The sequence below is a fragment of the Oncorhynchus clarkii genome, chromosome 16 (genome assembly GCF_045791955.1).
Source record: "Oncorhynchus clarkii lewisi isolate Uvic-CL-2024 chromosome 16, UVic_Ocla_1.0, whole genome shotgun sequence".
Classification (NCBI taxonomy): Eukaryota; Metazoa; Chordata; class Actinopteri; order Salmoniformes; family Salmonidae; genus Oncorhynchus; species Oncorhynchus clarkii.
Window position 1 is genome coordinate 25449902 of NC_092162.1, and position 20341 is coordinate 25470242.

The 20341-nt window shown below is 42.0% G+C and overlaps 1 protein-coding gene across 3 annotated transcripts in view; it reads right to left on the reverse strand.

Annotated features, from left to right (window-relative positions):
• LOC139368252 (solute carrier family 4 member 1b (Diego blood group)) overlaps nucleotides 1-16235 on the reverse strand; it is a 45053-nt gene extending 28818 nt beyond the window's left edge. The window contains exons 1-4 of one of the 3 annotated variants that reach the window (XM_071106965.1): nucleotides 16200-16235; nucleotides 9662-9708; nucleotides 7141-7321; nucleotides 2503-2638 (exon numbers count right to left, since the gene is read on the reverse strand). In XM_071106965.1, the coding sequence (XP_070963066.1) occupies nucleotides 2503-2638; nucleotides 7141-7297 (293 nt within the window). In that variant the 5' untranslated portion in view covers nucleotides 7298-7321; nucleotides 9662-9708; nucleotides 16200-16235. Of the gene's footprint in view, nucleotides 1-2502; nucleotides 2639-7140; nucleotides 7373-9661; nucleotides 9709-16199 lie in introns of those variants that run through there. The other 2 variants (XM_071106966.1, XM_071106964.1) reach the window with 2 other exon arrangements.
• Nucleotides 16236-20341: the final 4106 nt, after the last annotated feature.

Genomic DNA, 20341 nt, shown 5'->3' on the forward strand with positions numbered 1-20341 from the left:
GCCAGGCACCTGTCACCATCATTACGCACATCAGCGCTCATTGGACCCACCTGGACTCCTTCACGTTTTGATTGCCTTCCCTATATCTGTCTGTTTCCTCTGTTTCATCCCAGTGACAGCATTATTGTCGTTTCCGTTTCCCCTGTCCAGATGCTGTCCGTTTTCTGTTCCTGTCCGTGGTTCTTAAATGTTCACTCCCTGTACCTGCTTCTCGTCTCCAACGTCGATCCTTACAGAATGCTGACACCCCTATATAAAGCCTCAGGGAGGTTTTTGTTTTTTGTTTTGCTGGTGACATCGGGTCTGGGTGCCGCCGCCAATGGAACCAGGGGTGACTCAGCTGGCTTTTCGGGCTTCCACGCCTTAACTAGCTTGAGAGGTTTCCTTGCCCCGGCTGGGTCGACAGGCTCCCACCCCACATCATGCCTCAGCCGGCTCATCAGGCTCCCACGCCTCAGTCGGATCGTCGGGCTCCCCCGCCTCAGCGGGATTGTCAGGCTTTCACACCTCAGCGGGATCGTCAGGCTTTCACTCTTCAGCCGGATTGTCAGGCTCCCAGAGCCTCAGCCATCTCGTTGGGCCCCCATGCCTCAGCAGGATTGTCAGGCTTTCACGCCTCAGCCGGCTCACTAGGCTCCCATGCCTCTGCTGGCTCGTCGGGCTTCTACGCCCTCAGCCAGCTTGTCCAGCGCCCATGCCTCGGCCGGCCCATCAGGCTCGCCCAGGTGGGACGCATCAGGCTCGCCCAGGTGGCGTCCCTAGAGGGTGGGGTGCTGTCATGCCTGCTCCCACTCTCCCTCTCTGGCGCTCGAGGGTGCCAGGCAGCCTTTCATTACGCACACCTGTCACCCTCATTATGCGCATCAGCACTCATTGGACCCACCTGGACTCCTTCACGTTTTGATTGCCTTCTCTATATCTGTCTGTTTCATCCCTGTGTCAGCATTATTGTCATTTCTGTTTCCCCTGTCCAGACGCTGTCTGTATTCTGTTCCTGTCTGTTTCCCCTGTCCAGACGCTGTCTGTATTCTGTTCCTGTCTGTTTCCCCTGTCCAGACGCTGTCTGTATTCTGTTCCTGTCTGTTTCCCCTGTCCAGACGCTGTCTGTATTCTGTTCCTGTCCGTGGTTCACTCCCTGTACCTGCTTCTCGTCTCCAGCGCCGATCCTTACAGTAAGGCCTTATTTCTTCTCCTTCATATTGGATGACTGTCATTCATATCCTGTTCACTTAACTCAATGTAACATCAATAGGTTTAGGCTACTATATGATACTCAAATGTGCCCTATAACCATCACGAGGTTGCTACAACCTAGCCTTCAAATGAAAGTTTATAATGTGGGTACATAGGTCGAGAGACAAATTGGAGTACTCAAGGTGACAGACAAGGTGACAGACAGTGACACATTCAATACCACCTTGCACATTGCCTGCATCTAGCTGGGGTGTAATCATTAGTCCAAACTGTTGCAAAAAAACTAAAACGAGTTTCTATTGAACAAATTCATGTATGTCCCTCCCCATTTCGTTCCATTTGCTTCCGTTTAAGGAATGTTTTGCAACAGAATTGGCGGGCCCCGGTGGAAATAAATGAATAAAACCTCAAGTTTACCTTAACTTAGAAGAGTTGCAGTGTTGGAAAGCCTTAGTCTGCTAGCTAACATACATAGCATTCCTCTCTGAGTCAGTTTATTGAGTAGGCTAAATTAGCTGCATTAGCTAAGTAAGTGACAGGTTAACAAGGAAGAAATGAGTACAACAAAATATAGCTAGCTTTCTCTCTCTCTCTGCTGCTTCTCCTTCATTTGTGAATAAATGTATTTTCCCAAAACCGTTCAACTATTGTTTTTTTCTCTCTTTGAGTCAACTACTCACCACACTTTATGCACTGTAGTACTAGGTAGCTGTAGCTTTCAGTAGATTCTGTGATTGGATGGACAACATGTCAGTTCAAGCTGCAATAGCTCTTATAGGTTGGATGATGTCCTTCAGAAGTCGCCATGATTACTGTGTACGTCTATTGAAGGGGGTGAGAACCACAAGCCTCCTAGGTTTTGTATTGAGGTCAATGTACCCAGAGGAGGACAGAAAATACCCGTTCTCAGGCTACACCATGGTGCTACCCTAGAGGGTGCTTTTGAGGCTACTGTAGATCTTCACTGCAAAACCGTGTGTTTTAATCAGTTATTTGGTGTTGTGCATGTATTTAGTATAATTTTATCTAAAAATAATAAAATTAAAATAAAATAAAATCACTGAGTGGTATGCTCCTCCCCTTCCTCCTCACTGGTCCCTTAGTTAGTATTTATATGGACAGTGGTATGGCTTGGCTTTGAACCACCTCCGATACAAAGACCTGAGTAGGACTTTACTGTGACAGACCATCTGAACCCATTGCGCTAAAGCCTAGACTTTTACATAGACAGCAAACACAAGTCTTCAGGTCTTAGGCAAGCTGACTAATCATACAAGCGTAGCTTAGTGAACACTTAGTGAACTTTACCTGCGGTTTTGGAGCAGGGAACGGAGCACTCCATCCCGATCGCTGGGCCTGATCTCTTTCTTGATGATCAACTCATCCACTATCTTCTCAGCGATGCCGGAGAGACTGCGCTCCACCCGGTCTAGCATCACCACACCTGAACAATCCACAGGAAACATCACAGGGTGAGAGGTTGAACAGGGCCAGGGTTAAAATATGAATGAAGGATGTAAGAGGGGTGGAAGAGAGAGAATAACTGCGAAGGAAGGCAAACGGAAAGGGGATACCGAGTCAGTTGCACAACTGAATGCATTAAACTGAAATGTGTCTTCCGCATTTAACCCAACCCCTCTGAATCAGGACATCGATGTAGACTGGCTGTATGGGAAGGAATATGCAGGTGCAGTACCCCTATAGGTAATTTCCTCTTATATTGCAACACAACCTAGAAATACAGGTTCGGACGGGTTCTATAGTTAGAGGGCAGTTGACGGAGCTCACTCGAGCTTCAAGGTCAAAATCTGATAATTTCTCTCAAGATCTTATCTTGATGATATTCACTCATCTTCAAACCTGTTCAAACACTTTTCAATAAATGCTTCCTTTCCCTTTACAAGATAGCTACTGCAACAAAGACAGAGTTACAACATAGCTTTTGCCAATCCAGTCATGCCAGATCACTGATTACCTCACTAAAAGAAGAAGGAACTACCCACTGGGCACAAACTAATGGAATCAACATTGCTTCAATGTAATCATTAATACGTTGGATGTCACCATCTCAACCAAACATCCAAGTTAAAGAATAGGGCTAAATGAAATCAAACTTGATTTAAAGTGCATTACAAGATTGATAAGATTTTGTCCTATTCTTTGACTTAGATTTTTGGTTGAGATGGAGATGTGAATCGAACATACAGTATCAAATTATTCATTTTGAGACAAACTGGATATTGAATTGTGCTTGGTTGTCAACGAAACCAAATATCAACATTTGAAGGAGATGTATCTTCTGTTTGCATAGATTCATCTGTGCCACTGATTTAGTCTGGATTTCATTCCAGTTTGTCTACAAATGAATAATTAATATGTTGGATTCACGTCTTCATCTCAACAAAAAATAAAATTTAAAGAATAGGATAAAGCCAGTGGCTCAGATGAAACTCTCCTGCGTTGTCAACCAAACACAATTCAACAATACAGTGGCAAGAAAATTATGTGAACCCTTTGGATTTACCTCGATTTCTGCATAAATTGGTCATCAAATGTTTACTTATCTTCATCTAGGTCACAACAGTAGACAAACACACTCTGATTAAACTAACACACAAACATTTACATGTTTTCATGTCTTTTATGAACACACTGTGTAAACATTCACATTGCAAAAAGTATGTGAACCAAATTTAATACCTGGTTGACCCTCCTTTGACAGCAACAAGCTCAACCAAACGTTTTCTGCAGTTGCGGATCAGACCTGCACAACTGTCAGGAGGAATTTTGGACCATTCCTCTTTACATAACTGTTTCAGTTCAGCAATATTCTTGGGATGTCTGGTGTGTACCGCTCTCTTGAGGCCATGCCACAGCATCTCAAATCGGGTTGAGGTCAAGACTCTATCTGGGCCACTCCAGAAGGCGTATTTTCTTCTGTTGAAGCCATTTTGTTGTTGATTTACTTCTATGTTTTGGGTCGTTGTCGTATTGCATCACCCAACTTCTGTTGAGCTTCAATTCGCGGACAGATAGCCTTACATTCGACAGCAAAATGTCTTGATCAACTTGGGAAATCATTTTTCCGTCGATGACAGCAAGATGTCCAGGCCCTGAGGCAGCAAAGCAGCCCCAAACCATGATGCTCCCTCCACCATACTTTACAGTTGGGATGAGGTTTTGATGTTGGTGTGCTGTCCCTTTTTTTCTCCACACATAGTATTGTGTGTTCCTTCCAAACAACTCAACTTTAGTTTAATCTGCCACAGAATATTTTGCCAGTAGCGCTGTGGAACATCGAGGTGCTCTTTTGCGAACTTCAAACGTGCAGCAATGTTTTTTTTGGACAGCAGTGGCTTCTTTCGTGGGGTCCTCCCATGAACACCAATCTTGTTTAGTGTTTTACGTATCGTAGACTCGTCAACAGAGATGTTAGCATGTTCCAGAGATTTCTGTAAGTCTTTAGCTGACACTCTAGGATTCTTCTTAACCTCACTGAGCATTCAGTGCGGTGCTCTTGCAGTCATCTTTGCAGGACGGCCACTCCTAGGGAGAGTAGTAACTGCTGAACTTTCTCCATTTACAGACATTTTGTCTTACAGTGGACTGATGAACATTAAGGCTTTTAGAGATACTTTTGTAACCCTTTCCAGCTTTATGCAAGTCAACAATTCTTAATCGTAGGTATTCTGAGATCTCTTTTGTTTGAGGCATGGTTCACGTCAGGCAATGCTTCTTGTGAATAGCAAACTCAAATTTTGTGAGTGTTTTTTATGGGGCAGGGCAGCTCTAACCAACATCTCCAATCTCGTCTCATTAATTGGACTCCAGGTTAGCTGACTCCTGACTCCAATTAGCTTTTGGAGAAGTCATTAGCCTAGGGGTTCACATACTTTTTCCAACCTACACTGTGAATGTTTAAATTATGTATTCAATATAGACAAGAAAAATACAATAATTTGTGTGTTATTAGTTTAAGCACACTGTCTATTGTTGTGATTTAGATGAAGATCAGATCAAATTTTATGACCCAGAAATCCAGGTAATTCCAAAGGGTTCACATACTTTTTCTTGACACTGTATTTTCGTATTACAGTAAACAGCTTAAAGTTAAGGCTATCTTACAAATGAATGTAACTGTATTTTTTCAACCTTAAAATGTGCAACACATCCAATTTTACATTTTGAGTTTAGTTTACTGTAACTAGTATAAATCTCTTCCTACTTAATCATAGAAAGCATTAATGTTCAAGATAGCATGCAAAGGTCGCAAGTTGTGGAGATCTTCACACTTGCTGTAATAATCTGTGCAGAATATTGTTGATCACTTGCACTGTGTACTTTTCTTTCACCCCAATTGGTAGTTACAGTTTTGTCCCATTGCTGCAACTCACGTACGGACTTGGGAGGGGCAAAGGTCGAGAGCCATGCATTTTCCGAAACACGACCCCGCCAAATTGCACTGCTTCTTGACACACTGCTCGCTTAATCCGTAACCCAGCTTCACCAATGTGTCGGAGCAAACACCGTACCAGCTGGCGACCAAAGTCAGCGTGTACGCACCTGGCCCTCCGCAAGGAGTCACTAGAGCGCAATGGGACAAGGACATCCCGGCCAGCCAAACCCATCCCTAACCCAGACGACGCTGGGCCAATTGTGCGCCGCCTCATGGGTCTCCCGGTCGCGACCGGCTGCGACACAGCCTGGGATCAAACCCGGGTCTGTAGTGACGCCTTAGAAAGCGCAGATAAGACATTTAGATGACACCTAAACTAAAAAGCAGATATTGTTTTTCCATTGGAATTTAGTTGTGCTTTTAGATGTTTGAAAGCTTATTGATAACATATTGGGAATTTACAAAACTTCTGGCTGTCTTTTTGAGTCAGTGAATAATGGTTGAAATCTCAGTGATCAACATCTCAACCAAATATTACCCAAAAGTCCACTTTGAAATGACGGGGCGTGCCCAGTTGGCAGGCTTTTCAGTCCATTCTATTCTATTCTATTCCATTCAAATTCAAATAAATTCCATTCAGATAAGTAATACTTCTACGAGAGAAGGAGGAAGAACACATTTGAAAACTATTGGAGTTGGACCATTTCCTCCATTCAACTCTATACTCGGTCGTGTTCCCAAATGTTTTTGGCCAGTGACCCCATTTTGATATATATAAATATATATATTTTTATTTACAACCTCACCATGTAAAGAAAGTGATGTAATCAATAGCTAATGTTTCATGTTTTATTTGGGCGCTATGACAATCTATTACAAATCAGTCTGACTGTACTTCAATCTGAAGGAAGTATGGTTTGAAGTGACTGAAATGCATCAGAAAGGTATTAGGAAGTTCAGAAGATTATCAGGCAATAATTGTGCATGACATTCTGTGTAGAAAAGAACACCATCATCGCTTTCAATTATCATGTTCTTTTCCCCTCCGAGTCTGTGTGGCTTGTGAGCATTGTAATAGCTTATAGCTTCAACCGTTCACAAGTTAGAGCGACATTTGTAGGAAGTAAACAGAAACGGCTTTGTTTGTCACGACCTGTTCGGCGGATATCGAAGGTTACTCACATCACAATGGTTCTGTGAACCAAGCAGCAATTTTTCTCCAGAGTTTCTCTCGTGACCCTATTTTCAAATCAAGCAACCTACATAGGGTTGAAACCCCTAGTTTGTAAACGCTGCATTAGGGCATGCAACGGAAAACATCTTAAAACATTTCAGAACTTAAAATGACAATTTGCATTTCTCATTGGACAAGCCCAAGTAGTTCCTCCCTGTTTCAGTACATTTTCTTCAGTTTGGTGCCTAATGAACACAACCATGGGACAAAACACGAGGTTCTACCTGGACTAAGAATGTTCATTTTCGATTTCCATTGCAAAGCGTTTCAAAACATTTCCCACTGTGTACCCTAATAAACACGGCCCTGTTCTGACCTGTGTTCATGGTGCGGCGCAGCTGGATGAGGCTCTTGAAGGTGAGGTAGGAGATGTGTGAGGGTCCCCAACCCCCGGCCTCGGGGTCGTAGCTCTCCTCATAGCCCACCCATCGGCCCGTCTCCTGCCAGCCCTGCTGGTTCTGCTGGTCATGCATCAGCTCGGTCAGCTCCACGTAGGCCTGCATGGGGAGACACAAGATACTGGCAGTGTGGAATTGAAAGGGATCGCATGGGGACTAAATTAGTTCCCAAAGTAACACACATTTTGTCTCCCAATTTTTTCTGCTTAATTCTCCAGCATGTATCAATGTAAATATATATGGACAGATGAAGTAATATATCAGTATGCGTATGGAAGACACAGGACACTGATGCAGCCAAACTAATTTGAAATAATCCATAATGCCCGATATCGTTGTTACCCTTGTGGCAATACCGGTGCATTTGAAAAAATGTGGCTACACTAATGCAGGTGATTCAAACACCCACAGCCATTCATCATTGGGTTGGGTTCTCTCTTTCTTTCTCTCTCTCGGAGGACCTGAGCCCTAGGACCATGCCTCAGGACTACCTGACATGATGACTCCTTGCTGTCCCCAGTCCACCTGGCCGTGCTGCTGCTCCAGTTTCAACTGTTCTGCCTGTGATTATTATTATTTGACCATGCTGGTCATTTATGAACATTTGAACATCTTGGCCATGTTCTGTTATAATCTCCACCCGGCACAGCCAGAAGAGGACTGGCCACCCCACATAGCCTGGTTCCTCTCTAGGTTTCTTCCTAGGTTTTGGCCTTTCTAGGGAGTTTTTCCTAGCCACCGTGCTTCTACACCTGCGTTGCTTGCTGTTTTGGGTTTTAGGCTGGGTTTCTGTACAGCACTTTGAGATATCAGCTGATGCACGAAGGGCTATATAAATACATTTGATTTGATTTTGATTTGATCATTGTGCTTTCACCTTATTCAAGCAAGCAGGTGCACTTGAACATGATTTAGCAGTTTCACCAAAAGGCTGATTCAGGTGTGTTCATGATTGACATTAGAAGCAATGACCTCTCTATCAACTTTTGCATTGTCACTCCTGCACACTGCACACATACAGATCTACAAGGCATGTAGTGAGGGTGGGGTGATGTCGGTCGACAAGGCACCGACATGCTCGGCTGGTTGCCACAACGAGGGAGGCCGGGTGTAGCTGGTGTCTACAGCGTAAACATGGTGGCGGTAGCCCCCGTCTGCAGTGTTTGTGTCCACTGGTTGTTTTCGGTGTCGGTGTGGAGGTGACAGATTAACTGCTGGCTGTGTTTGGAGTGTCAATAAATGGCGTGTGGCAGAGTGTGTGTGGGTACAAGAGTTTCAAAGGACAGTAGTGTGTGTTTGTTTGTGTGTATGTCTTTCCTATGTATGAATACATTATCAATGGTGACAATCAGTTTGGTGACAACGGTGGCAGCTATGACATAGAGGTGGCAGCTATGATATAATGTATGTGTGAGGGGGGAGGATGTGTGTGCAACGGGGTTGAAGTTTGTTTTGGTTCTTGAATGAACCCTCCTGCCCCTGCCAGTCACAGGTGTACCTCAATTGCATTAAGTGCATTTCAGGGTATCTACTAATGGTTGTAAAGGCTGATAGGCCATGGGAGGACAGGAGCGGATACCATGGTGTAGCTGAAACGGAGACGTTTAATTGTGAACATACGTTCTATGTAGGTCTGTCAAATGATTAAAACATTTAATTGAGTTAATCACAGAATTTGCTATGATTAATTCATTATTTGCAAATTCCAAATTTGCTCAAAGTGAGCTGTAATGTAAGATTTTTTATACAAAAAACCATTACAATAGTATTGTCGTCCTGATTTGTCTAATGTAACGGTAAGCTAAATGAGGTAAATTGAGAAATCACACTTTCTTTAACCTCAATGTCAAACATGTGGCTTAGTATTGGTTATAGGAAAGGTTATGTATGTGTAAATCCCCCCCCCTGTTGTATGTGTGTGTGCTGTTCTGCCTCTAATTGAGGGTCTGTATGCATGTATGAACTACACTATTGATAAGCTGCACTTCAATGGCTTTTAACTCTTCCCACCGACGGCTGAGTCTATCACATCAACTGTATCGGAAACAGAATATCTCCATCAGATTGCTCAGCATGTTGCAGGTGTCTTAACGCGGCGGCACAAGGTCCGAGCCTTAAAACACTGAGAGACGGTTTCCAGACACTGATTCAGCCAAGTCCAAGACTAAAATAAATGTTCAATGGAGATTCTCCATTTAAAAGTGGTTCTTAGTCCCAGGCCAGGCTTCTGTTTCCGGGAAACCATTTCTGAAATCTATTGTAGCAAAAAGGGGGACATAGTTAGATTGAATGGAGAACTCTATTTTCACAGGGGTGGACAGCACGGGCAGTACAAAACACAGTATTAACACACTTCGAAATCGTTGCTGTATGCTAACCAAGGGAGTTATATACAGTATAAAGTATATACTGTAGAAACGTGTTGGCGGGACCACTTACCTGGCAGTCTCCCCTGGGGTTGGCGTTGGTGTTAACGTTCAACGCAGCTGGAACATAGAAAGGAGGCTCTGATAAGCATTGTACATAACCGTTCCTACTTCTGTCTATACAATACATCGTTGTCCGATCATCGTTGTCTGATTGATACACTTTACACATGAATATGGACATTCTCAACAGTATCCTCTAACGACTAGATCCCTGCCTAAATGCCTAAATGCATTTTGGTTGTAGACATTCAAGTATAGAGAGAAGTTGTTTTTCAACCACAATTATAATTTCCCCAAATCCACTGCAGGCTTGCTGGCCAGATTTGGATTGTGGGCTGTACATTTGCCACCCCTGCTATACAGTTTATTCTGTACTGTGCAACTGAATGAAATACAGTGAATCTACAGAGAATTCAGAAATACTTTTACCTCATCAATATATACACAATACATCATAGACAAAGTGAAAACAGGTTTGTTGAATTATTTGCACCTCTATTAAATTAAATAATCTATTAACATACACTACCGTTCAAAAGTTTGGGGTCATTTAGAAATGTCCTTGTTTTTGAAAGAAAAGCACATTTTTTGTCCATTAAAATAACATCAAATTGATCAGAAATACAGTGTAGACATTGTTAATGTTGTAAATGACTATTGTAGCTGGCAATGGCAGATTTTTTTATGGAATATCTACATAGGCGTACAGAGGCCCATTATTAGCAACCATCACTCCCGTGATCCAATGGCACGTTATGTTAGCTAATCCAAGTTTATAATTTTAAAAGGCTAATTGATCATTAGAAAACCCTTTTGCAATTATGTTAGCACAGCTGAAAACTGTTGTTCTGATTAAAGAAGCAATAAAACTTATTTAGACTAGTTGAGTATCTGGAGCATCAGCATCTGCGGTTGTGAGGCCGGTTGGAGGTGAGAAATGAACGTTCAATTCTCTGGCCACAGCTCTGATGGACATTCCTGCAGTCAGTACTACAATTGTGTGTTCCCTCAAAACTTGAGACATCTGTGGCATTGTGTTGTGTGACAAAACTATGCATTTAGAGTGTCCTTTTACTGTCCCCAGCACAAGGTGCACCTGTGTAATGATCATGCTGTTTAATCAGCTTCTTGATATGCCACACCTGTCAGGTGGGTGGATTACCTTGGCAAAGGAGAAATGCTCACTAACAGGAATGTAAAAAAATATATATTCACAACATTTGAGAGAAATAAGCTTTTTGGAATGAAACATTTCTGGGATCTTTTATTTCAGCTCATGAAACATGGGACCAACGTTGCTTCTATATTTTTGTTCAGTGCATTTAACAGATTTGCACAAAAATGTGAATTAATGTTAGGATTCTGCCCTTATTGATTGAATGAGTGGGTACACAGTGGAGTCCGAAATTATTTACACCCTTGATAAAGATGAGCAAAAATAACTGTGTAAAATAAAAAATGTCAAGTACTGAGCTATATTGTATGCTCTAAACACTTTGGAAATTATTTTCTGTAGTACTAATACAATTTCTCAGATAAAAATATTTTGTTTACCAAGTAATATCATTTGTTCTCAAAAAGGTAAGGGTAAAAATTATTGACACCCCTTTTTCAATACCTTTCAATACCTCACCTTGTGAGGCAAATGGCCCTGAGTCTTCCTATAAAATGTTTTATGAGTTGTAGAACACATTCTGAGGGATCGTGACCATTCCTCCATACAGAATCCTTCCAGATCCTTGATATCCTTCGTCAGTGCTTATGGACTGCCCTCTTCAATTCAAACCACAGGTTTTCAAGTCCCGAGACCGAGATGGCTATTGCAAAATGTTGATTTTGTGGCCAATTAAACATTTCTTTATGGATTTTGATGTCTTGCTGGAAGAACCACTTGTGGTCAAGTTTCAGCCTCCTGTCAGAAGTAAACAGGTTTTGAGCAGAAATGTCCTTGTACTGGGTAAAGTTCATGTTACCACTGGTGTGCTTGGTCAAGGAGCTCTTTATTCCTGCTCATGAACGTATGAGTGCATGTCTACATGTATTCCTGTGGTCCTGTCTTCCTTGTTACATAAAGTCTGTTGTGGCCTGTCACAGCATCCACAAATCTCTGACGGGAGCTGAGGATAGAAGTTGTCTGTGATAACAGCATGGATTATTTCCAAAACAGAGGTTGTAAAGGGTAGTAGAGAGTCAGATTAGGCAGACTAGACAGGTGTGTGTGTGTCAAGGTTATTATAGTAAACTAAAACTGAAACTAAAATTAAAACGAATCATGAAAAAACAATTTAGTAAATAATTAATAAACCCGGTTGAAAAAACTAAATTACACTGAAACTATTATCTTTGACTCCAAAACTAACTAAAATAAAATAAAAACCATATGAATTATGTTTTTTTGGGGGGTGTGGAGGTTGAATCAACGTTGTTTCTACGTCATTTCAATGAAATTATGTTGAACCAATGTGGAATGGACATTGAATTGACATCTATGCCCATTATTTTTTATTTTCCAATGGGGTTTTAAAGCTTCTGAATCTGGCGGGTCACATAATTTAAAGGTAGACTCAGTGAGATGACGTTGCCATGAGCAGCACCGCAGATATTGGGCTCGTTTGAGTGGTAACGCTAAAGCAAACGACTGTAGACGAAAGTGGAGGAGTGAAGTCGCGGGAGGTGCATCTGAGACAGCTGAAAGTCGCACACTAATGTGGATTTCCAACAGCAAGGCTCAGATCAACATGGCAGTGTTGCCATTGTTTATAAAAGGTTTTCTTTATAATGTAGAAATAAACATGTATCTTACCCCCATATCACACACTTGAAAGTCATAATACAATATTTTGCGTGTACATTGTGCAATCTGTTAGTGAGATAGAGCCTCAAATATCACATGAATTTGTCTATATCCACTGTACCCATAAATAGTGGCAAATTGGTTCCCATTTCAGTCATATCTTTGGTCCAGTTCGCATGGGTCAAATCAAATCAAATCAAATGTTATTTGTCACATGCACCGAATACAACAGATGTAGACCTTACAGTGAAATGCTTACTTACAAGCCCTTAACCAACAACGCTGTTTTATGAAAATACGTTTAAAAAAAAGTCAGAGATAAAAAAACAAATAATTACAGACTACCAGTAAATAACAATAGCGGGGCTATTTGCAGTTGCCATACCAGGTACTGATGCAACCAGTCAGGATGTTCTCGATGGTGCAGCTGTAAAACCTTTTGAGGATCTGAGGACCCATGCCAAATCTTTTCAGTCTCCTGAGGGGGAATAGGTTTTGTCGTGCCCTCTTCACGACTGTCTTGGCATGCTTGGACCATGTTAGTTTGTTGGTGATGTGGACACCAAGGAACTTGAAGCTCTCAACCTGCTCAGTCCTCCTTTTCCTGTAGTCCACAATCATCTCCTTTGTCTTGATCACGTTATGGGAGAGGTTGTTGTCCTTGCACCACACGGCCAGGTCTCTGACCTCCTCCCTAAAGGCTGTCTCATCATTGTCGGTGATCAGGCCTACCACTGTTGTGTCATAAGCAAACTTAATGATGGCGTTAGAGCCATGCCTGGCTGTGCAGACATGAGTGAACAGGGAGTACAGGAGGGGTCTGAGCATGTACCCCTGAGGGGCCCCTGTGTTGAGGATCACAGTGGCGGGTGTGTTGTTACCTATCCTTACCACCTGGGGGCGGCCCGTCATGAAGGCCAGGATCCAGTTGCAGAGGGAGGTGTTTAGTCCCGGGGGCTTTATCTTAGTGATGAGTTTTGAGAGCACTATGGTGTTGAATGCTGAGCTGTAGTCAATGAATAGCATTCTCACATAGGTGTTCCTTTTGTCCAGGTGTGAAAGGGTAGTGTAGAAATTGCATCATCTATGGATCTGTTGGGGTGGTATGCAAATTGGAGTGGGTCTAGGGTTTCTGGGATAATGGTGTTGATGTGAGCCATGACCCACCTTTCAAAGCATTTCAGGGCTACAGACGTGAGTGCTACGGGTCAATAGTCATTTTATGCATGTTACCTTAGTGTTCTTGGGCACAGGGACTATGGTGGTCTGCTTGAAACATGTTGGTATGACAGACTCAGACAGGGACAGGGAGAAGTTGAAAATGTCAGTGAAGATACTTGCCAGTTGGTCAGCGCACCCTCGGAGTACACATCCTGGTAATCCGTCTGGCCCTGCGGCCTTGTGAATGTTGAGCTGTTTTGAGGAACATAATCCAGTCTGTGCAAGCAAAACAGTCCTGTAGTTTAGCATCTGCTTCATTTGATCACTTTTTTTTACAGACCGAGTCACTGGTACTTCCTGCTTTAATTTTTGCTTGTAAACAGGAATCAGGAGGATAGAATTATGGTCAGATTTGCCAAGTGGAGGGCGAGGGAGAGCTTTGTAGGCGTCTCTGTGTGTGGAGTGAAGGTGGTCCTGAATTGTTTTCTCTCTGGTTGCACATTTAACATGCTGATAGAAATGAGGTAAAACGATTTAAGTTTCCTGCATTAAAGTCCCCCACCACTAGGAGTGCCGCCTCTGGATGAGTGTTTTCCTGTATACAGCTCATTGAGTGCAGTTTTAGTGCCAGCATCGGTCTGTGGTGGTATGTAGACAGCTACGAAAAATACAGATGAAAACTCTCTAGGTAGATAGTGTGGTCTACAGCTTATCATGAGATACTCTACCTCAGGCAAGCAAAACCTCGAGACTACCTTATATATCGTGCACCAGCTGTTGTTTACATATATGTATAGACCTCTTACCAGAGGCTGCTGTTCTATCCTGCGGATAGAGAGTATAACCTGTCAGCTATATGTTCTTAATGTCGTCGTTCAGCCACAACTCGTGAAACATAAGATATTACAGTTTTTAATGTACCGTTGGTAGGATTTACATGCTTTCAGTTTGTCCCATTTATTTTCCAGCAATTGAACGTTAGCTATCAGGACTGAAGGCAAAGGCAGATTAGCCACTCGTCACCTGATCCTAACAAGGCACCCTGATCTTTTTCCTCCAAAGCTCAGTTTCCTTCTCCACTGAATGATGGGGATCTGGACCTGGACGGTTGTCTGTAGTATATCCCTCCCGTCCGACTCATTGAAGAAAAACTATTTGTCTAATCTGAGGTGAGTAATCGAAGTTCTGATGTCCAGAGGCTCTTTTCGGTCATAAGAGACGGTAGCAGCAACATTATGTACAAAACAAGTTATGAACTACGAAAAAAAAAGAGAGCCGATAAAACAGCAGCCCCTCCCCCCTTATGAATGGTTCACAATAGAGCCTCCCAATATGCAAGTGACAACTGCAGGAGGAAGTTGGTGAAGAGCAACTACAGAAACTTGCGGTCGACTGCAGTCAAAAATTCATGACCATTGATCACATGGATTTTTTTTATTTTTTTTGCTCTAGAACAACACACTTTGAATAACTTGACAACATTTATCTGCTTGAACGAGCGCAATGACATGAGCACGGTGTAAAACTTTGCTCTCATACAGTCATACGGAGTATCTACGAATGTACATGGGTGTGCTTCACACTGCTACAATGTGATAGATACGGGACCAAAACGCTCCTGGTTTTTGCAGAAATTGACTCAGCACCACTACTGTTTACTTCGTGCATCTACGTCATCTCGCTGAGTCTACCTTTAAACCTAACCTAACCCATGACCTGACCCATCATCTTATGCATTACTGCCCCACAGTGGCAAGAACTGACATCCCCAAAAACACAAAAGTTTTTATAAAACTTTAAATAAATAAAAACTATTAAAGTGGATCTGAAAACGAACAGAAAATAAACCAAATGTCAAATAACATTCTTAAAACGAAAATAAATTATAATGAATATTAAAACACTAAACTATAATAACCTTGGTGTGTGTGTGTGTGTGTGTGTGTGTGTGTGTGTGTGTGTGTGTGTGTGTGTGTGTGTGTGTGTGTGTGTGTGTGTGTGTGTGTGTGTGTGGGGGTGTGGGGGTGGGGGTGGGTGTGGGTGGGTGGGTGTCTGTGTAGATGTATACAAATTGATCCAGCATGAGTTTTGTATGGATAACCAATGGAAATATACACAGTGCAAATGAGGTGGAAAACGGCTAGCATCTCAGATCTCAACTTCCAAACACAGTACAAATACAATGATTGCCACTGAAATTGATATTTGCACAACTATCAAACTTATTTTTGACAGTTTTTATAACTAACAAAGTGACAATTCAATTTATATAATGTAAATAGTAAATGCATTGTTCCTATCCCTCTGTTACACCCTGAGAGCTTTCCTGTGGGTTCATTCATGTAACTCTGGCGGTAAAAATGTTGCAGGATGGCAATGATAAATAAGATAACAACCAGAGTTATAATACAAAAATGAACCGTTAATTATCCATATTATGAACCGAATATTTTCGATTGAGTTAAAACATTTGCATTGTTGATCATTTCCGGCCAACATGCAGCATAATCATTTTTCGTCTTTCATCAATATTATCACAATAACTTAAAATACTATTTATAAGAGTAACGTTGATGGAAAAGCTTAAACGTACCTGCACCACAAACCAGCCAACCCGACCACTTTGACAAGCGACTGGCCCCCTCAATGCAAAAAAAGTGTGACTTTATAAACACCACCTCTTTATAATGTCTGTGACTGTGGCCTTAGAATGGGACACACACACACACGCACACACACACACACACACACACACACACACACACACACACCCACACACACACACAACACACACACACACACACACTCCACTCAGACTCTGAGCCAGTGTGTTCCCAATGTCACCCATAATATTGATAGTAAATACTGTCACTTGATAACCTCGGACCAGTCTGACTGTCTCACTATCCCGACCGTCATCTTATCATCATATTTATTGGCTATGTTTGGAATAAACAAAGGATAGGATTACACATATTTATTGGCTATGTTTGGAATAACCACCGGATTACGCTGGGCCATGGGCGCAACTTTCACTGGGGAGGGGGGGACCTGACCCCCCCACACACACTCTTAAATTGCATTTTTGCCCCCCAGTTTTATCATTGCAATGTGATACAAAAAGTGTTATCGGTGTGCTTTATGACCATGCACACGCTTCAGAGCGGTCGGATAGGCTGTTTGGAAGTTTCAGACTGCTGGATTTAGGACCACGTGACCAGTAAACTTGGCTCATTTTCGCCAGTTGAGCTAGCCAAAAGTTGGCTAACGTTAGCTATTATTTTATACCTCAATCACACTAGACACGAATCAAACGATGAAACCAGCGACCAAATTATTGAAGACTGATATTCTGAAGTTTTTTGACAGCTCAATGTAAGTTTTTATTAGAGTCAGTATAGCAATGTTGTGCTGGGAAAATAAAGAGAGTAAACAAATGTGAATGATGATGAAGGCCAGTGATGAAGATGTGTCTAGCGACTTGCTGGCGCCGAGGCCCAGCATGATGACACAATCCCGATTTATAACATTGTTTGCATGACAGACCATCTGTGGGCTATAACAGGTGTCAAACACACCTCATCTGTGGCAATCTCGAAGAAGAGATTGAAGTCCTAGGGTCACTGAAGCCACGGGAGCTGAAGACTAATGGAACTTGAATCAACTAAATGAATGTCACTGTGTGAATAAAATGGTCATGTTTATATTGTTTGAAGAGTTCATAGGTAAAACAATTGTAAAATGTTTCATTGTACTGTAAGTACTATGGATTTATTGTTTCTGAGAAACTGTTTTATTCTGTTCGTCGGACGGCGCATAGTTCAAAGAGGAGCGACACAGGGGTGCACCCATATAATTTAGATTAACATTGTGATGATTAGATCCAAGACTGTATGTGTTATTTTCATGCCTTTGTTTTAATGTTTTGGGCCATGTAAAGGGATTTTAAGATATTAGCTCTTTGTTCATTAGCCTCTTAATAATTGCATAACGATTAACCTAAACACCTGCATCTTATAGCATTCTGAGTGGTGACGCAAGGCTCGCAACTTTTGCTACACCCACTGGAGACAATTAGGGGTCTATAGCCTTCGAATAATAATGGAGTCTGATATACATCATATTTTAGGGTATTAGACCCTGTACACTAATTATCTGTCATCCTCAGATGAAGTTAATTTTCACTATTCTACAATGCAATGTTATTGATCTGACAGTTTCCCTGGCTAATTCCCTACCTTTCACACAGACACGGTATAAACAGCTATACAGGCTTTACTGTCATGGTGCACAGTCAGTACACAACACTATGATCATCATGTCTTAGCAGGATCATCATTCTGTCTGTACAGAATAAAGTGGAAAAGTGGACAAGGCAGAAGCTTCAAAGTTTGAAAGTACTGTATTCTAAGGAAGTCTGACAAACCTCTAAAATTTATTTCCAAACTGTATCAAGGGTTGATAGAGGCTTTTCCCGATGACACAAAACATGTCAAGCAAAAATGTGAGGAAGACCTGGGAGACCCTATTGATGATGATGAATGGATCCTCATTTAAAAGTTGCGAGCTTACACCGCAGGACTTAGAGGTACCCAGCGTCATGGCTTCATTGCTCCAGACCACCGCAAGGGGGAGTTAGAGCACTCATTATGCATTTGGTTCCCAATGTTTTTATATGACCAATCATATCGAGAGGTTCCAATGACAAATTTGACGCGAGCCACCCGTCCCTGGTGACTTTCTTCAGCAAGATGGCTGACAAAACACTATGGTGGAAGCAAATGTAAGTAGTTATAACGTCGTAATGAGTCAAGCAAAACATTTACAATTGAGAGGAATGTGTTAGTTAATGAAGAGACAAACATTTGAGCATATTGTTTTGGCATAAAGTTAATTTATGAAAATCGCTATATAGCAAGTTGGCTGACTAGCTAACATTAGCCGGCTAGCTAGCTAGTGTTATGACATTACAATGAATTTGTAATTCATGTTGTTTAATGTTTTAGGGACTCCTGAGAAAACCAGCAAACCAGGCTGTCGTCTTGTGAAATAGCGGATGTGAAGAATCTATCTAGCTGAAGCATTTACTGCAAATTGAATGTACAATTGTGTTAACTTGCCTTACTTATATTTTCCATGCAATACAGCTGAAGTAGCATAGCTAGCTACAGTGCCTTGCGAAAGTATTCGGCCCCCTTGAACTTTGCGACCTTTTGCCACATTTCAGGCTTCAAACATAAAGATATAAAACTGTATTTTTTGTGAAGAATCAACAACAAGTGGGACACAATCATGAAGTGGAACAACATTTATTGGATATTTCAAACTTTTTTAACAAATCAAAAACTGAAAAATTGGGCAGGCAAAATTATTCAGCCCCTTTACTTTCAGTGCAGCAAACTCTCTCCAGAAGTTCAGTGAGGATCTCTGAATGATCCAATGTTGACCTAAATGACTAATGATGATAAATACAATCCACCTGTGTGTAATCAAGTCTCCGTATAAATGCACCTGCACTGTGATAGTCTCAGAGGTCCGTTAAAAGCGCAGAGAGCATCATGAAGAACAAGGAACACACCAGGCAGGTCCGAGATACTGTTGTGAAGAAGTTTAAAGCCGGATTTAGATACAAAAAGATTTCCCAAGCTTTAAACATCCCAAGGAGCACTGTGCAAGCGATAATATTGAAATGGAAGGAGTATCAGACCACTGCAAATCTACCAAGACCTGGCCGTCCCTCTAAACTTTCAGCTCATACAATGAGAAGACTGATCAGAGATGCAGCCAAGAGGCCCATGATCACTCTGGATGAACTGCAGAGATCTACAGCTGAGGTGGGAGACTCTGTCCATAGGACAACAATCAGTCGTATATTGCACAAATCTGGCCTTTATGGAAGAGTGGCAAGAAGAAAGCCATTTCTTAAAGATATCCATAAAAAGTGTTGTTTAAAGTTTGCCACAAGCCACCTGGAGAGACACACCAAACATGTGGAAGAAGGTGCTCTGGTCAGATGAAACCAAAATGTAACTTTTTGGCAACAATGCAAAATGTTATGTTTGGCGTAAAAGCAACACAGCTGAACACACCCACTGTCAAACATGGTGGTGACAGCATCATGGTTTGGGCCTGCTTTTCTTCAGCAGGGACAGGGAAGATGGTTAAAATTGATGGGAAGATGGATGGAGCCAAATACAGGACCATTCTGGAAGAAAACCTGATGGAGTCTGCAAAAGACCTGAGACTGGGACGGAGATTTGTCTTCCAACAAGACAATGATCCAAAACATAAAGCAAAATCTACAATGGAATGGTTCAAAAATAACATATCCAGGTGTTAGAATGGCCAAGTCAAAGTCCAGACCTGAATCCAATCGAGAATCTGTGGAAAGAACTGAAAACTGCTGTTCACAAATGCTCTCCATCCAACCTCACTGAGCTCGAGCTGTTTTGCAAGGAGGAATGGGAAAAAATGTCAGTCTCTCGATGTGCAAAACTGATAGAGACATACCCCAAGCGACTTACAGCTGTAATCGCAGCAAAAGGTGGCGCTACAAAGTATTAACTTAAGGGGGCTGAATAATTTTGCACGCCCAATTTTTCAGTTTTTGATTTGTTAAAAAAGTGTGAAAAATCCAATAAATGTCGTTCCACTTCATGATTGTGTCCCACTTGTTGTTGATTCTTCACAAAAAATACAGTTTTATATCTTTATGTTTGAAGCCTGAAATGTGGC